Source organism: Ammospiza caudacuta, chromosome 22 (assembly GCF_027887145.1).
Source record: "Ammospiza caudacuta isolate bAmmCau1 chromosome 22, bAmmCau1.pri, whole genome shotgun sequence".
NCBI classification, from domain to species: Eukaryota; Metazoa; Chordata; class Aves; order Passeriformes; family Passerellidae; genus Ammospiza; species Ammospiza caudacuta.
In genome coordinates this window covers 4,311,884-4,329,774 of record NC_080614.1, presented here as the reverse complement: position 1 = coordinate 4,329,774, position 17,891 = coordinate 4,311,884, and the positions used below count along the sequence as shown (strand labels likewise).

Genomic DNA, 17,891 nt, shown 5'->3' with positions numbered 1-17,891 from the left:
CGGGCCGCGCGTGATGGCGGGGAGGGGGTTTGGGAACAGCTGCGGGACAAAGCGCTCCGGGCTCCCACGCGCAGCCGGGGCTTTAATTAAAACAAAGGTGATTAACGCCGCCGGGGGTCCGCTGTCCCCAGCGCTGTCCCCATCCCGCGGAGCCCGCAGAGCGCCCTGCCCGCCCCGAGGGAGAATTCCAGCGCTTTGTCCCGGCCGAACAAACGCAGCCTTTCAGCACAAGGAGAAATCAAACCCGGCCGTGCCCGGCGCTGGCGCGGGCCCAGCCCGGCTCGGGTGTCGCGGTGAATATTTCACGGCGTGGGCAGGACGGGGAGCGCTCCCCCCGCGTCCCTCGGGGCTGGCCGGAGCCCGGACCGCCCCCCGGACCCCCCGAACATCCCGTGGGCGTCCCGGGCCGCTTCCCCCCGCTCGGACCCGCGCACACCCAGCCCGGGGGTGGGATTAGGCCGGGCTTTGGCTGATCCCCTCCCCGCAGCCCGGCTTTATAAATCCCCCGCGGCGGCGGGCGCGGCACCCGCGGGTGCGATGGCGCAGCAGCGCCGTGTCCCGCTGTCCACGCAGCGCCCCGGCAGCGCCGTGTGCGTGCTGGGCACCGAGCTGGCCCTGGACGTGTGCGGGTGAGCGCGGGGCACAAATCCGCTTTTCCCCCTTGATCCCATTAAGCAAAGCCCGAAAATAGCGCGCGGTGGGGCGGGGGCGGCGCTGCTGCTGCTGCGGGGGCTTTTCCCAGGGGATGCTGTCCCGGGACGGGGCAGGGGTGAGGGGTAGGGTCCCGGTGCCCCTTCCCAGTGTCTATTCCCATTGTCCCTTCCCGCTGTCCATCCCTACTGTCCCTTGCCAGGGTCCTTTCCCAGGGTCCATCCCTACTGTCCATTCCCTCTGTCCATCCCAGTGTCCACCCCTCTGTCTATCCCACAGTCCATCCCTCTGTCCGTCCCCGTTGTCCATCCCTCTGTCTATTCCTCTGTCCATCCCTGTATCCATCCGTGTCCATCCCCGTTATCCATCCCAGTGTCCACCCCTCTGTCCCTCCCACAGTCCATCCCTCTGTCCATCCCCGTTGTCCATCCCTACTGTCCATCCCTCTATCCATTTGCTCATCCCTCTGTCTATCCCTCTGTCCATTCTGCTGTCCATCCCTCTGTCCATCTCCCTTGTCCATCCCTCTGTCCATTCCTCTGTCCATCTGTCCATTCCTCTGTCCATCCCCGTTGTCCATCACTGTGTCCATCCCTCTGTCTGTCCCACAGTCCATCCCTCTGTCCATCCCTCTGTCCATCCCACTGTCCATCCCTCTGTCCATCCCTCTGTCCATCCCTCTGTCCCTCACAGACACTCTGAACATCCCCTCAACAGCGGGACCGCAACATTCCCATCGGGATTTTCCCACTTTTGGGGTGCCCCAAGCCCTTTTTGGGGTTTTAACCCGGCGGGATGAGATAAGAAACATTTCCCGTTTCCGGGGGCAGGCAGAGAGCGAACCCCCGGCCCAGCCCTGGCTCTCGCTCCGGGGTTTTTCTCCCCTCTCCCCTCTCCGGCCGGGGCTCGCTGCCCGTCCCGTTCCCTGCGCTGCCCCGGGCTGGGATTTTCCCATTCCCGGGCACCGAGCCGCGTTTCCTTCTCCCGGATCCGCTCCGGGCCCGGCGCCCGCGGCCTCCCGAGCGGGGCGGGGCGGGACGGGCTCCGGCCTGTCCGGCAGCGCTGGAAACGCCGATGCGGGGAGATCCGTGCCCCGATGGGAAATGCGGATTTTGGGGAGATCCGTGCCCCGATCCGATTTTGGGGAGATCCGTGCCCCGATGGGAAATGCCGATTCTGGGAAGATCCCCCAATCGGAAATGCCGATTTTGGGGAGATCCGTGCCCCGATCCGATTTTGGGGAGATCCGTGCCCCGATGGGAAATGCCGATTCTGGGGAGATCCGTGCTCCGATCCGACTTTGGGGAGACCCGTGCCCCGATGGGAAATGCGGATTTTGGGGAGATCCGTGCCCCGACCAGAAATGCCGATTTTGGGGAGATCCGTGCCCCGATCAGAAATGCCGATTCTGGGGAGATCCGTGCCCCAGTCTGATTTTGGTGAGATCCGTGCCCCAATCTGATTTTGGGGAGATCCGTGTCCCGATGGGAAATGCCGATTTTGAGGAGATCCGTGCCCCGATCAGAAATGCCGATTTTGGGGAGATCCGTGCCCCAATCTGATTTTGGGGAGATCCGTGCCTCAATCCGATTTTGGGGAGATCCGTGCCCCGATGGGAAATGCCGATTTTGGGGGGATCCGTGCCCGAACCACCCCGGGCAGCGCCGGCATCGATGGCATCGCGGCCCGGTCCCGTCCCCGCTGCCCTCGGGATGTTTGCGGGTTTTATTCCAGGATTTTGGGCGTTTCGGAGCGATTCCTGGGGTTATTTTTGTGGGATTTATTCTCGTTTATTCCCGTTTCCCATGGCGGGACGGGGCGCGCTTTGCACCGGGGATATCCCCGGATTTGGGGTTTTTCAGGGATTCCTGCGGTTCTTTCCATGGGATTCATTCCTTCCTATTCCCGTTTATTCCCAGGCGCGCTTTGCACCCGGGGTATCCCCGGATTTGGGTTTTTTAGGGATTCCTGCCGTTCTTTCCCTGGGGCTCATTCCCACCTATTCCCGTTTATTCCCAGGCACGCTTTGCATCCTAAATACCCCCGGATTTAGGGCTTTTTTAAGGATTCCTGAGGTTCTTTTTGCGGACTTCATTCCCACCTAGTCCCCTTTATTCCCAGGCGCGCTTTGCACCCGGGATATCCCCGGATTTGGTTTTCTTTTAGGGATTCCCGTGGTTCTTTCCCTGGGGCTCATTCCATCCTCTTCCCGTTTATTCCCAGGCACGCTTTGCACCCGGAATATCCCCGGATTTGGGTTTTTTTAGGGATTCCTACCGTGAGGTTGGCGCCGCCGCCTTGCCCCGGGTTCGCACCCTCGGGCGGGATTTGCTTTAATCGCCTTTGGGGATTTGCGGGAATCGCCTCTTCCAGGAGCCGCTGCCCTCACGTTCTGGGGGATTTGCGCCTATCCAGGGAATCCACGCAATCCCAGGCTAAAGGATTTGTTCATATCCAGGGAATTGATGCAATTCCAGGTTTCAGGATTTGTTCATGTCCAGGGAATCCATGCAATTCCAGGATTTGTGCACATCCAGGGAATCGATGCAATCCCAGGTTGCAGGATGTGTGCATATCCAGGGAATCCATGCAATTCCAGGATTTGTGCAAATTTAGGGAATTTATACAATTTCAGGTTGCAGGATTTGTGCATATCCAGGGAATCCATGCAATTCCAGGTTGCAGGATTTGCTCATATCTCGGGAATCCATGCAATTCCAGGATTTGTGCCTATTCAGGGAATTGATGCAATTCCAGGTTTCAAGATTTGTTCATGTCCAGGGAATCCATGCAATTCCAGGATTTGTGCACATCCAGGGAATCGATGCAATCCCAGGTTGCAGGATGTGTGCATATCCAGGGAATCCATGCAATTCCAGGATTTGTGCAAATTTAGGGAATTTATACAATTTCAGGTTGCAGGATTTGTGCATATCCAGGGAATCCATGCAATTCCAGGTTGCAGGATTTGCTCATATCTCGGGAATCCATGCAATTCCAGGATTTGTGCCTATTCAGGGAATTGATGCAATTCCAGGTTTCAAGATTTGTTCATGTCCAGGGAATCCATGCAATTCCAGGATTTGTGCCTATTCAGGGAATCCATGCAATTCCAGGTTGCAGGATTTGTGCATATCCAGGTAATCCATGCAATTCCAGGATTTGTGCACATATAGGGAATTTACACAATTCCAGGTTGCAGGATTTGCTCATATCTCAGGAATCCATGCAATTCCAGGTTGCAGGATGTGTGCATATCCAGGGAATCCATGCAATTCCAGGATTTGTGCAAATTTAGGGAATTTATACAATTTCAGGTTGCAGGATTTCTGCATATCCAGGGAATCGATGCAATCCCAGGATTTGTGCACATTTAAGGAATCACTGCAATCCCAGGTTGCAGATTTGTTCATATCCAGGGAATTGATGCAATTCCAGTATTTATGCGCATCCAGGGAATCGATGCAATTCCACTTTGCAGGATTTGCTATGGGATTTGTTCCACTCTGAATTATTTATCCCCATTCCATCTTGCAACCCTCGCTGCAGTTGCATTTTTCGGGATTAATTCCATTTTTTCAGGACCTGTTGCTGTTCTGAATTTCAGGGTTTGTTTTATTGAAGGATTTCTCAGGGATTCACATCTCAGTGCTTGTTGCCTTCACGTTTTCCAGGATTATTCGCATTTTCAGTGATTATTGCTGTTATAAATTGCAGGATTTCTTTTCCCCATTGAAGGATTTACCCCAATTTCATATCTCAGCACTTGCTGAAATCACATTTTCCAGGAATATATGAATTTTCCATGACACGTTGATATTCCAAATCCCAGGAAATTTTCCCTTGGGAAGGTTTTACCCCAAATCCACATCCCAGCCCTTGCTGAGGTCGCATTTTCCAGGAATATTTGAATTTTCCAAGAATATTTGAATTTTCCAGGAATATTTTAATTTCCCATGACTTGCTGATATTCCAAACCCTGGGATTTGTTCCCTTTGGAAGTTTTCACACCAATTCCACATCCCAGCCCTTGCTGAAATTGCATTTCCCTGGAATATTTGAATTTTCCATGACTCATTGATCCTGATCCCAGGATCATTGATATTCCAAACCCAGGGATTTGTTCCTTTTGGAAGGTTTCACCCCAATTCCACATCCCAGCCCTGGCATTTCCCGGGAATGTTTGAGTTTTATTCCTCATCCCAGCCCTTGCTGAGGTGGTGTTTTCTGGGACTATTTGAATTTTCCAGGAATATTTGAATTTGCCATGACTCTCTGATATTTCAAACCCTGGGATTTGTTGCCTTTGGAATTGTTCCCTTGGGAAGGTTTCACCCCAATTCCACATCCCAGCCCTTGCTGAGGTCGTGTTTCCTGGGAATACTTGAATTTCCCATGACTCATTGATATTCCAAAACCTGGGATTCGTTCCCTTTGAAAGGTTTTACCCCAATTTCACATCCCAGCCCTTGCTGAGGTCGCGTTTCCTGGGAATGTTTGAGTTTCATTCCTCATCCCAGCCCTCACTGAGGTGGCATTTCCCAGGAATGTTTGAGTTTTATTCCCCATCCCAGCCCTTGCTGAGGTTGCGTTTCCTGGGAATGTTTGAGCCCAGCCCCGTTCCTGCCATCATTCCCATGTTCCTGACCGTGCTCCCGTTCCAGCCCAGCCCATTCCTGCCATCATTCCCGTTGTTCTGACCCCACTCCCATTCCAGCACAGCATCATTCCCGTGTTCCTGACCCCGCTCCCTTTCCAACCCAGCCCCATTCCCGCCATCATTCCCGTGTTCCTGACCGTGTTCCCGTTGCAGCTCGGCCCTACTCCTGGCATCATTCCCTCTCCCGACCCTGCTCCCGTTCCAGCCCAGCCCCGTTCCTGCCATCATTCCCGTATTCCTGACCCCACTCCCATTCCAGCCCGGCCCATTCCTGCCCTGATTCCCGTGTTCCTGACCCTGTTCCAGCCCAGCCCATTCCTGCCATCATTCCCATTGTCCTGACCCCACTCCTGTTCCAGCCCAACCCATTCCTGCCATCATTCCCGTGTTCCTGACCCTGTTCCAGCCCAGCCCACTCCTGCCATCATTCCCATTGTCCTGACCCCACTCCCGTTCCAGCCCAGCCCACTCCTGCCTTCATTCCCATGTTCCTGACCCCACTCCTGTTCCAGCCCGGCCCATTCCTGCCATCATTCCCATTGTCCTGACCCCACTCCCGTTCCAGCCCGGGCCATTCCTGCCATCATTCCCATTGTCCTGACCCCACTCCTGTTCCAGCCCAGCCCACTCCTGCCTTCATTCCCATGTTCCTGACCCCGCTCCCGTTCCAGCCCGGCCCATTCCTCCCTTCATTCCCGTGTTCCTGACCCCGCTCCCGTTCCAGCCCGGCCCATTCCCGCCATCATTCCCGTGTTCCTGACCCCACTCCCGCTCCCGTTGCAGCTCGGCCCCGCTTGGCGCCGCCTCGTTCCAGGCGCAGGGCTCCCAGGGCGTGAAGCTGTGGGTGCTGCACGACACCCGGAGCGTGAAGCTGCCCTCGAGCGTCTGCCGATGGCCCCTGAGTGCCCGGCCCGAGCTGCTGCTGGCCATGGAGCGCCCCAGCAAGGAGCCGGGGGACGAGAAGGTGAGAGGGGATCCCGATGGGATCATGCTGGGTGACGGGATGGGTAACGGGACTCCCGCTGGATCCTGGGATCATGTTGGGTGATGGGATTCCCGCTGGATCCTGGGATCATGTTGGGTGATGGGATTCCCGCTGGATCCTGGGATCATGTTGGGTGATGGGATTCCCACTGGATCCTGGGATCATGTTGGGTGATGGGATTCTCGCTGGATCCCAGGATTCCTGATGGGTGTTGCAATTCCTGCTGGATGTTGGGATTCCCTGCTGGATTCCAGGATTTCTGATGGGTGTTGGGATTCTCGCTGGATCCTGGAATTCCTGCTGGGTGTTGGGATTCCTGCTGGATCCCAGGATTCCCAATGGGTGTTGGGATTCCCACTGGATCCTGTTGGATGTTGGGATTCCTGCTGGATCCTGCTGGGTGTTGGGATTCCCACTGGATCCCAAGATTTCTGCTGGGCTTTGGGATTCCTGCTGGGTCCTGGGATTCCTGATGGGTGTTGGAATTCCTGCTGGATCCCAAGATTCCTGCTGGGTGTTGGGATTCCTGCGGGATCCTGTTGGGTGTTGGGATTCTTGCTGGATCCTGGGATTCCCACTGGGTGCTGGGATTCCTACTGGGTGTTGGGATCTCCTTGGGGTCCCTGGATCCCACTTGATCCTGCATTGGGTGCTGGGATTTTCAGTGGCTGCTGGGATGGGTGACAGGATTCCCACTGGATCTGGGATTCTCACTGTGTGTTGGGATGGGTGATGGGATTCCCACTGGATCCCAGGATTTCCGCTGGGTTTTGGGAGTCCTGAGGATCCCAGGATTCCTGATGGATCTCAGGATTCCCACTGGATCCTGGGATGGGTGCCAGGATCCTCACTGGGCTCCAGGATTCCTACTGGATCCTGAGATTCCTGCTGAATACTGGGATACTCACTGGATGCTGGGATGGGTGCTGGAATTCCCAGTGGATCCCAGGATCCCTCCCAGCTGTCTCATTGCCCCACTCCTGTTGCAGGTCAGGGTTTCCTATTTCCGTGAGGACGGCGGGGTTCCCGTGGGCCGGGCCGTGCTCTACCTCACCTGCGTGGGTAAGGGGGGTCAGCCCCAACCCCCATTCCCCAGACCCCATTCCCAAACCCCCATTCCCAAACCCCCATTCCCCAACTCCCATTCCCCAGACCCCCATTCCCCAACTCCCATTCCTGAATCTCCTTCCCCAACTCCTTTCCTGAACCCCCATTCCCAAACTCCCATTCCCATACCCCCATTCCCAAATCCTCATTCCCCAACTCCCATTCCTGAACCCCCATTCCTGAATCTCCTTCCCAAACTCCCATTCCCCAAACCCCCATTCCCGAATCCCCATTCCCCAAACCCCCATTCCCAGAATTTCCCCTTCCCAAACCCCCATTCCCAGGATTTCCCCTTTTCCCACCTCATCCCTGTCCCACAGAGGTGTCTCTGGACGCTGATGTCACCCGCAGCAGGGCCGTGAGCCGGACACTGCTGGACAAGGTATGCAGAGGGGCCGGGAACAGCACGGGATTGGGAATTCCTGACTGAACTCTGGATCCCAATGGGACTGGGAATTCCTGGATGAGCCCTAGATCCCAATGGGATTGGGAATTCTGAGCTGAACCCCAGACCCCAATGGGATTGGGAATTCCTGGATGACCCCCAGACCCTGATGGGATTGGGGATTCCCAGCTGAACCCAAGATCCCAATGGGATTGGGAATTCCGAGTTGAACCCCAGACCCCAATGGGATTGGGAATTCCTGGCTGAAGCTCAGATCCCCATGGGATTGGGGATCCCCAGCTGACTCCCAGATCCCGATGGGATTGGGAATTCCTGGATGAGCCCCCAGGCCTCAATGGGATTGGGAACTCCCAGCTGAGCCCCAGATCCCGATGGGTTTGGGAATTCCCAGCTGACCCCCAGACACCAATGGGATTGGGAATTCCCAGCTGACCCGGCCCCGCTCCATGTCCCCCAGGCCAGCTGGACGTGGGGCCCCGATGGCCACGGGGCCGTGCTCCTCGTCAACTGCGACCGCGACGACACCGGCACCAAGGGCCTGGACAACGAGGACAGCGTCGTGCGCTCCTACGAAGGTCCCGACAGCCCCGAGACCCCGGCTCCCGCTCTTCCCTCCCTTTTCCCACTTTTCCCTGAGTTTTCCCTCCCTTTTCCCTGAATTTTCCCACTTTCCCCTCAATTTTCCATTCCTACTGCAGCCCAGAGCCCAAATTTTCCCACTTCCCCCTCAATTTCCCTTTTCTTCCACAGCCCAGAACCTGCTGTTTTCCCACTTTCCCCTCAATTTTCCCTCTCTAACACAGCCCAGGACTCCCATTCTTCCACTTTTCCCTCAATTTTCTCCCACTTCTCCCTCAGTTTTCTCTCCCTACCCCAGCCCAGAGCCTGCCGTTTTCCCACTTTTCCCCTAGTTTTCCCCCTTTTCCCTCAAAAAAAAATTCCCTCAGTTTTCCCCTTTCCCTCTAGTTTTCCCTTTTCTCTCAGTTTTCCCCTTTTCCCTGGGTTTCCCCTTTCCCCCTTTTCCCCAGGTTTTCCCCTTTTCCCCCAATTTTCCTCTTTCCCCCCAGTTTTCCCTTCTCCCACAGTTTTCTCCTGGTTTCCCCCTTTTCCCTGGATTTCCCATTTTCCCCCAATTTTCCCCTTTCCCCCCAGTTTTCCCTTTTCCCTCAGTTTCTCTCTTTTTCTTCAGTTTTCCTCTTTTCCTTTGGTTTTCCCCTTCTCCCTCAGTGTTCCACTTTTCCCTGGGTTTCCCCCTTTTCCTCCGGGTTTCCCCCTTTATCCCTCAGTTTTACCCTGGTTTCCCTGGTTTCCCCCTTTTCCCTGGGTTTCCCCTTTTCCTGGATTTTCCCATTTTCCCCCAATTTTCCCCTTTACCCCTTAGTTTTCCCCTTCTCCCTCAGTTTTCCACTTTTCCCTGAGTTTGCCCTTTTCTTTGGGTTTCCCCCTTTTCCCCTGGTTTTCCCCTTTCCCTTCGGTTTCCCGCTTCTCCCTCAGCTTTCCCCTGGTTTCCCCCTTTTTTCTGGTTTCCCCCTTTTCCCTCAGTTTTCCCTTTTTCCCTCAGTTTTCCCCTTTTCCCTCAGTTTCCCCCTTTCCCCCTCAAGTTTCCTTTTCCCCCTCAGTTTCCACATTTCCCCCCAATTTTCCTTTTTCCCTCAGTTTCTCCCTTTTCCTTCAGTTTTCCCTTTTTCTCTCGGTTTTCCCCTTCTCCCTCAGTTTTCCATTTCTCCCTGGGTTTCCCCCTTTCCCCTGGTTTTCCCCTTTTCCCCCAAATTTTCCCTTTTCCCCCATTTTTGCCCCAATTTTCCCTGATCCGTGCCGGTTTCCCAGACCTGCAGGACATGGCGCAGCTGGTGCTGAGGACGCGCGGGCCCCGCGCCACCTTTGCCGGGCACCGCCTGCTGCTGCACCTCGACTTTGCCGACGCCGACAAGATCAGGGTGTTCTACGGGGGCAGTGAGTGCTCAAATTTGGGGAGATTTAGGAGGATTTGGGAGGATTTGGGGGGCACGGACCCCTCTGCTCACCTGGATTAACCCCAAATCCTTGCGCTGCTTCTCCAACGCCCCAGGCGCGGTTGAGCGGATCCAGGCGGGATTGAGCTGATCCAGGTGGGATTTGGGAGGATTTGGGGGGATTTTGTGGGCACGGACCCCTCTGCTCACCGGGATCAAGCCCAAATCCTTGTGGTGCTTCTCCAACGCCCTGGGTGCGGCTGAGCTGATCCAGGCGGGATTGAGACGATCCAGGTGGGATTGAGCTGATCCAGGTGGGATTTGGGGGAGATCCAGGTGGAATTTGGGAAGATTTGGGGGGATTTTGTGGGCACGGACCCCTCTGCTCACCGGGATCAACCCCAAATCCTTGTGCTGCTTCTCCAACGCCCCGGGTGCGGCTGAGCTGATCCAGGCGGGATTTGGGGTGGATCCAGGCGGAATTTAGGGTGGATTTAGGGACCAAGGGGGAACGCTGTGGGAAGGGGGCTGGGGTTTGGGTTTGAGGTGTCCATGTCCCGCAGACAATGTGGAGCTGGAGAGGTTCAAGCCCGTCCTGGGGGACTCCGAGCTGTCCTACACCGTGCGGCCCAGCCGGCACCAGCACGAGAGCGTCTTCTACGTGGAGGGCCTGGCCTTCCCCGACGTGGACTTCTCGGGGCTCGTGTCCCTGCACGTCACCCTGCTCGAGAGCGCTGAAAAGGTCTGGCCAGGGGGCGCTGGGGGTGGGACAGCCTGGACAGATCCCAAACTCCATCCCCGCCATCCCAGCAGGGGCTGGAACAGATCCTAAACTCCATCCCCACCATCCCAGGGTGGGCTGGGACAGTGGGGACTGATCCCAAACTCTGTCCCTGCCATCCCAGAGGGGTTTGGACAGCCGGAACAGATCCCAAACTCCATCCTCACCATCCCAGGGTAGGACAGCACGGACAGATCCCAAACTCAATCCCTGCCATCCCAGAACCCCCATTCCCCCACTTTTCCCTCCAGTTTTCCTGCCCAGGAGGGAATGGTACAACAGGGACAGATCCCAAACACCATCCCCGTCATCCCAAGGAGGGGCTTGGACAGCAGGGACAGATCCCAAACTCCATCCCTGCCATGCCAGAAGGGGTGGGATAATGGGGACACATCCCAGACTCCATCCCAGCCATCCCAGAACCCAAATTTTCCCATTTTTCCCCCACTTTCCCCTCAATTTTTCCTCCCCTGGGGTGGCTGGGAGAGCAGGGACAGATCCCAAACTCCATTGCCAACATCCCAGGGTGGGCTGGGACAGATCCCAAACTCTATCTCCACCACCCCAGGGCACCCCGGAGTCTCCGATCTTCACGGACACCGTGGTGTTCCGCGTGGCTCCCTGGATCATGACGCCCAACACAGCGGCGCCGCTCGAGGTCTTTGTCTGCAGGTGGGTTCTGCTGGGTTCTCCCACCCTTCCCGCCGCCGGATCCGCTCCCAAATCCCGATTTTCCCATTTTCCCCCCAGCGTGCAAGGGAACGAGGAGTTTGTGGCGGCCGTGGGCGCGCTGGCGGAGCGGGTGCAGGTGCCGCTGACCGTGGTCCCGGCGCCGCAGAACAAGCAGGACCGCTGGATCCAGGTGGGAACAGGAGCCACCCGGCCCCTCCTCGCTGCGGCAGCGCTGGGGGGGTATCCCAAAATTCTCCATCCCTCCTGCAGGATGAGATAGAGTTCGGCTACATCCAGGCCCCCCACAAGACCCTCCCTGTGGTCTTCGACTCGCCCCGGGATGGCGGCCTGAAGGATTTTCCCATCAGGAGCATCCTGGTATCCAGCCCCTTCCCCCTAAAAACTGGGATAAATCCTTCCAAAAGCTGGGATAAATCCCTTTAAAAACAGGGATAAAATCCCCTAAAAACTGGGATAGATCCCTTTAAATACTGGGATAAATCCCTTTAAAAACTGGGATAAATTTCTTCAAATACTGGAATAAATCCCCTAAAAACTGGGATAAATCCCCTAAAAACTGAGATAAATCCCATCAAAAAATGGGATAAATCCCCTATAAACTGGGATAAATCCCCTAAAAACTAGGATAAATCCATTTAAATACTGGGATAAATCCCTTCAAAAACTGGGATAATTCCCCTAAAAACTAGGATGAATCCCTTTAAATACTGGGATAAATCCCTTCAAAAACTAGGATAAATTCCTTCAAATACTGGAATAAATCCCTTCAAAAACTGGGATCCGTAAAAACTGGGATAATTCCCCTAAAAAATAGGATAAATCCCTCCAAAAACTGGGATAAATCCCTTTAAAAAATGGGATAAATCCCTCCAAAAACTGGGATAAATCCCTTCAAAAACTGGAATAAATCCCTTTAAAAACCGGGATAAATCCCCTAAAAACCGGGATAAATCCCTTCAAAAACTGGGATAAATCCCCTAAAAACTGGGACAAATCCCTCCAAAAATTGGGATAAATCCCTTTAAAACTGGGATAAATCCCTTTATCTCCTGCATTTTTGGGATGGGATGCTCCAGCACAGAGGATTTGGTGTTGACAGCCGCATTTTTTTTACCACTTTGTCCCATTTTCCCACCGCTCAGGGCGCCGATTTTGGCTACGTGGCCCGGCAGGCTCCAAAGGGCTGGGTTTCCAGCCTGGATTCCTTCGGGAATTTGGAGGTGAGCCCGCCCGTGACGGTGCAGGGCAAGGAGTATCCCTTGGGGCGCATCCTGATCGGCAGCAGCTTCCCCAGGTGAGCCGAAAAACCCCAAAACCCAGAATTTCCCAGCCCCGTTTGGGGTCGGTTCTGAGCAGAGCAGGAATAACCCCAAACCCAGAATTTCCCAGCCCCATTTGGAGTTGGTTCCAAGCATAGGAGGAAAACCCCAAATCCAGGATTTCCCAGCCCCATTTGGGGTCGGCTCCAAGCGGAGCAGGGAAAACCCCAAACCCAGGATTTCCCGGCCCCATTTGGGGTCATGAAAAACCCCAAATCCAGGTTTTCCCGGCCCCATTTGGGGTCATGAAAAACCCCAAACCCAGGATTTCCCAGCTCCATTTGGGGTCGGCTCCCAGAGAAGCAGGAAAAACCCCAAACCAGGATTTCCTGGCCCCGTTTGGTGTCATGAAAAACCCCAAACCCAGGATTTCCTGGCCCCGTTTGGGATCGGCTCTGAGCAGAGCAGGGAAACCCCAAATCCAGGATTTCCTGGCCCCGTTTGGTGTCATGAAAAACCCCAAACCCAGGATTTCCCGGCCCCATTTGGGGTCATGAAAAACCCCAAACCCAGGATTTCCCAGCTCCATTTGGGGTCAGCTCCCAGAGAAGCAGGAAAAACCCCAAACCAGGATATCCTGGCCCCGTTTGGTGTCATGAAAAACCCCAAACCCAGGATTTCCCGGCCTTGTTTGGGGTCAGCTCCCAGCGGAGCCTCCCCAAAACCCGCGGTGCTCCCCCAGGGTGGGCGGCCGCAGGATGGCCAAGGCCGTGCGGGATTTCCTGGTGGCCCAGAAGGTGCAGGCGCCCGTGGAGCTCTTCTCGGACTGGCTCTACGTCGGGCACGTGGATGAGTTCCTGACCTTCGTCCCTGCTCCCGACCGGAAGGTAATGGATCCCGGGAGTGGGAAAAAGTGGGATGAGACCCTCAGAGCCTTCCCCGACCTCCTCCTCCTCCTCTTCCTCCTGCACAGGGATTCCGGCTGCTCCTGGCCAGCCCCAGCGCCTGCTACCAGCTGCTGAAGGAGAAGCAGGAGGAGGGGTTTGGCGAGGCTGCGATGTTCCAGGGTAGGGCAGGATGGGCAATGGGGATCCCTGTGTTTGTTTCCCCTTTTTCCTGCAAAATGTGATGGGGGAGGTGGACGGACTCTGAAATCTGGCTGGGAAGTGGAGGCAGCATGGAGCAGAATTGATTAATTAATTAATTAATAAAAGCTGCAGGGGTTGGATTGCTGGGTTGGGATGGAACTCCGGGGCAGAGCTGGAGTCTGAGCCCGGCAGAGCTGGGGCAGAATTCCAGCCTGGCTCCCCCTTGGCAGGGCTGGACAGGGTGTCCAAGCCGACCATAAATGAGATCCTGGCTGACGAGGAGCTCCGCAAGTTCAATGACTACGCCCAGGTGGGGATGGGGAGCAGGAGGCTCCAAACCATCGCTCCCTCCATGCCCTTTTGTCTCTCATCCCTCTTTCCTCCCTTCCATCCCTCCACCCATCCTCCATCATCACCCTCCTCTCCATCCATCTCCCCATTGCTCTGTCCCTCCTTCTGTCCATTCCTCCATCTGTCCAACCTTCTGTCCATCCCTCCCTCCATGGATCCATCCCTCCATGGATCCATCCCTCCATGGATCCATCCCTCCATGGATCCATCCATCCATCCATCCATCCATCCATGGATCCACCCCTCCATGGATCCATCCCTCCATGGATCCATCCATCCATCCATGGATCCATCCCTCCATGGATCCATCCCTCCATGGATCCATCCATCCATCCATCCATCCATCCATGGATCCACCCCTCCATGGATCCATCCCTCCATGGATCCATCCATCCATCCATGGATCCATCCCTCCATGGATCCATCCCTCCCATCCATCCATCCATCCATCCATCCATCCATCCATCCATCCATCCATCCACCTCTGTGCCTACCCTTCTGTCCATCCCTCCCTCCAGCCGCCTGGCCGTCCTGATGTCCATCCCTCTGTCCCTCTTTCTTTCCCTTTGTCCCTCCATCTCCCCATCCCTCCTCCCCATGCCCTCATTTCTCCATCTCCCCATCCCATTGTCCATCTCCTTATCCTTCCGTCCCTTTTCCCCCACTTTGTCCCTCCATTTCTCCACCCTTTTGTCCCTCCATCTCCCCATCCTGCTGTCCCTCTCCTGTCCCTCTCCCCTGACCGTCCCTCCCTGGTGGCTCCCAGAGCTGCATCAGCTGGAACCGGGACATCCTGAAGCGCTCGCTGGGCCTGGCCGAGCCAGACATCCTGGACATCCCGCAGCTCTTCCAGAGCCACAGAAAGGCGGGGGCCGAGGCCGAGGCCTTCTTCCCGGACATGGTAGCGGCACCCCTGAGCTCCCTGGGGCGGGATTGGGATATTCCCTGATGGGATTGGGGCCAGGGTTGGGGCCAGGATGTTCCCTGATGGGATCAGGGCTAGGATGTCCCCAGGCCAGGATTGAGGCTGGGATGTTCCCTGGTGGGATCAGGGATTCCCTGGGCCAGGATGGAGCTGGGATGCTCCCTAGGGTGGGATTGGGGTCAGGATTGAGGCTGGCATGTTTCCTAATGGGATCAGGGTCAGGGTCAGTTTGGGATGTCCCTGAGCCAGGATTGGGGCCGGAATGTTCCCTGATGGGATTGAGCTGGGATGCTCCCAGGGGTGGGATCAGGGCTGGGATCTCCCCAGGGTGGGATCGGGGTCAGGATGTCCCCTGATGGGATCGGGGATTCCCTGGGCCGGGATGGGGCTGGAATGCTCCCTGGTGGGATCAGGGTTGGGGTCAGGTCGGGATATCCCCGAGCCAGGATTGGGGCCAGGATGCTCCCTGATGGCATTGAGCCGGGATGCTCCCTGGGGTGGGATCAGGGTCAGGATTGGGGCTGAGATGTTCCCTGATGGAATCAGGGTCAGGATCAGGTTGGGATATCCCCGAGCCAGGATTGGGGTCAGGATGCTCCCTGATGGGATCGGGGCTGGGTTGTTTCCTGAGGGATTGAGCCAGGATGTTCCCTGGGGTGGAATCAGGCTGGGATCTCCGCAGGGCAGGATGTCCCCTGATGGGATCGGGGTTTCCCCAGGATGGGATTGGGGCTGGGATGCCCCCTGATGGGATTGAAGCTGGGATGTCCCTGGGGTGGGATTGGGGCTGGGATGATCCCTGGGGCAGGATGTCTCCTGTTGGAATCAGCACTGGGATATTCCCTGGGCTGGGATGTCCCAGGGGTGGGATGGGGGCCAGGATGTCCCTGGGCTGGGATGTTTCCTGATTGGATGGGAGCTGCGATGTCCCAGGGCCAGGATGTGCCTGGATGGGAACAGGGCTGGGATGTCCCCAGGCCAGGATGAGGCCGGGATGCTCCCTGGGCCGGGATGTCCCCTGATGGGATCAGGATATGCCCAAACGGGATTGGGGCCAGAATGTCCCCTGATGGATTGGAGCTGGGATGTGCCCTGATGGGATCGGGGCTGGGATGTCCCCAGAATGAGGAACTTCATCCAGGATTGGGGCTGGGATGTGTCCTGATGGGATCGGTGTTGGGATGTGCCCTGATGGGATCGGGGCTGGGATGTGTCCTGATGGGATCAGGATGGGCCTGGATGGAATTGGGGCCAGAATGTGACTTGATGGGATTGGGGCCGGGATGTGCCCTGACAGGCTGGGGCCATCTCTTGGTGGGATTGGGACATCCCTGGGTTGGGATGTCCCTGATGGGATTGGGGCCGTCCCCAGCCACTCCCTGCTGTACTCCCCGCTCTGCTCCAGGTGAACATGCTGGTGCTGGGCCGGCACCTGGGCATCCCCAAACCCTTCGGGCCCGTGGTGGGCGGGCGCTGCTGCCTGGAGCAGCGCGTGCGGGAGCTGCTGGAGCCGCTGGGCCTCTCCTGCACCTTCATCGACGACTTCTTCACCTACCACATCGGGCTGGGCGAGGTGCACTGCGGCACCAACGTGCGCCGCAAGCCCTTCGCCTTCAAGTGGTGGCACATGGTGCCCTGAGGTGGCTCCGTGTCCCCTGCGTGTCCCCTCCTGTCCCAGTCCCCGCCCTGTCCCAGCCAAGTGCCTTCGGTGGCGGAAATAAATTCAAATCTGGGCTGTGGGGGCTCTGTGGGGCTCTCCTGGCACTGGGAGAACGCTGGAGTGGTTAAACTGGTGGGGAATGGGGTGGGGTTCTGGAACTGCTGTCCCGGTGAAAAAATCCACGTGGGATCAGGGAATTATGGAATCATGGAATTAGGGAAACATGGAATTATGGCATCTTGGGACCTTCAAGCTCATCCATTCCCGGGGGCAGGGACACCTCCCACTGTCCCAGGTGGCTCCAAGCTCCAGTGTCCAGCCTGACCTTGGGCACCTCTAGGGATCCAGGGGCAGCCACAGCTGCTCTGGGAATTCCATCCCAGCCCCTTCCCACCCTCCCAGGGAAGGATTTATCCCAAATATCACAATCCAAATTATCCCTCTTTAGTCTGAAGCCATTCCCTGTGTCCTGTCCCTCCATCCTTGCCCCCAGTCCCTCTGCAGCTCTCCTGGAGCCCCTTCAGGCCCTGCAAGGGCTCTGAGCTCTCCCTGGAGCTTCTCCAGGTGAGCATTCCCAGCTCTCCCAGCAGAGCTGCTCCATCCCCCTGATCCCCTTGGAGCCTCCCCCAGCCCCTCCTGGAGCCTTCCCGAGCTGGGAATTCCTCAGGAATGGCCCCATGGGAATGCGGGAATGACCCTCAGGAATGTGGGAATGGCACCCCCGGATCCTTCCTGAACATGGGAATGCCTTGGGAATGGGGGAACAGCCCCATGGGAACGGCACCCCTGGATCCTGCCCCAGCTGGGAATTCCTTGGGAATGTAGGAATGGCCCCATGGGAATGTGGGAACAGCACCCCTGGATCCTTCTCGAACCTGGGAATTCCCCGGGAATGACCCCTTGGGAATGACCCCCGAGGATCTTTCCTGAGGTGAGAATTCCCCAGGAATGCAGGAATGAGCTTCCTGGACCCTTCCCGAATCTGGGAATTCCTTGGGAATGGCGCCATGGGAATGCAGGAATGACCATCCTGGATCCTTCCCAAATCTGGGAATTCCCTGGGAATGCGGGAATGGCCCCATGAGAATATGGGAACAGCACCCCCGGATCCTTCCTGAACCCTGGGAATTCCCCAGGAACGACCCCTTGAGCTGAGAATTCCCCGGGAATGCAGGAATGAGCCTCCTGGATCCTTCCCGAATCTGGGAATTCCTCAGGAATGCAGGAATGGCCTGTCTGGAATGTGGGAATGACCCCCCCACCCCCGCAGCTTTTGGGGCTCCAAGCGGGGTTTTGGTGATTTCCATCCTAAACACTGCTAAAAAAGTGTGATTTGGAATTTTCCCCCCAGCCGGGATCTCCCCTCTCCATAC

The 17,891-nt window shown here is 56.6% G+C and overlaps 1 protein-coding gene across 1 annotated transcript; it reads left to right on the top strand.

Annotated features, from left to right (window-relative positions):
- Window positions 1-537: 537 nt before the first annotated feature.
- On the top strand, window positions 538-16,531 carry LOC131567153 (protein-arginine deiminase type-3-like). The gene is made up of 16 exons (XM_058818666.1): window positions 538-629; window positions 6,095-6,275; window positions 7,286-7,358; window positions 7,724-7,785; window positions 8,267-8,384; window positions 9,637-9,762; window positions 10,325-10,503; window positions 11,111-11,214; window positions 11,293-11,404; window positions 11,485-11,592; window positions 12,378-12,529; window positions 13,237-13,381; window positions 13,468-13,561; window positions 13,813-13,892; window positions 14,700-14,834; window positions 16,264-16,531. Exons 1-16 carry the CDS (start codon window positions 538-540, stop codon window positions 16,495-16,497), a joined length of 1,995 nt encoding a protein of 664 aa, XP_058674649.1. The 3' UTR covers window positions 16,498-16,531.
- Window positions 16,532-17,891: the final 1,360 nt, after the last annotated feature.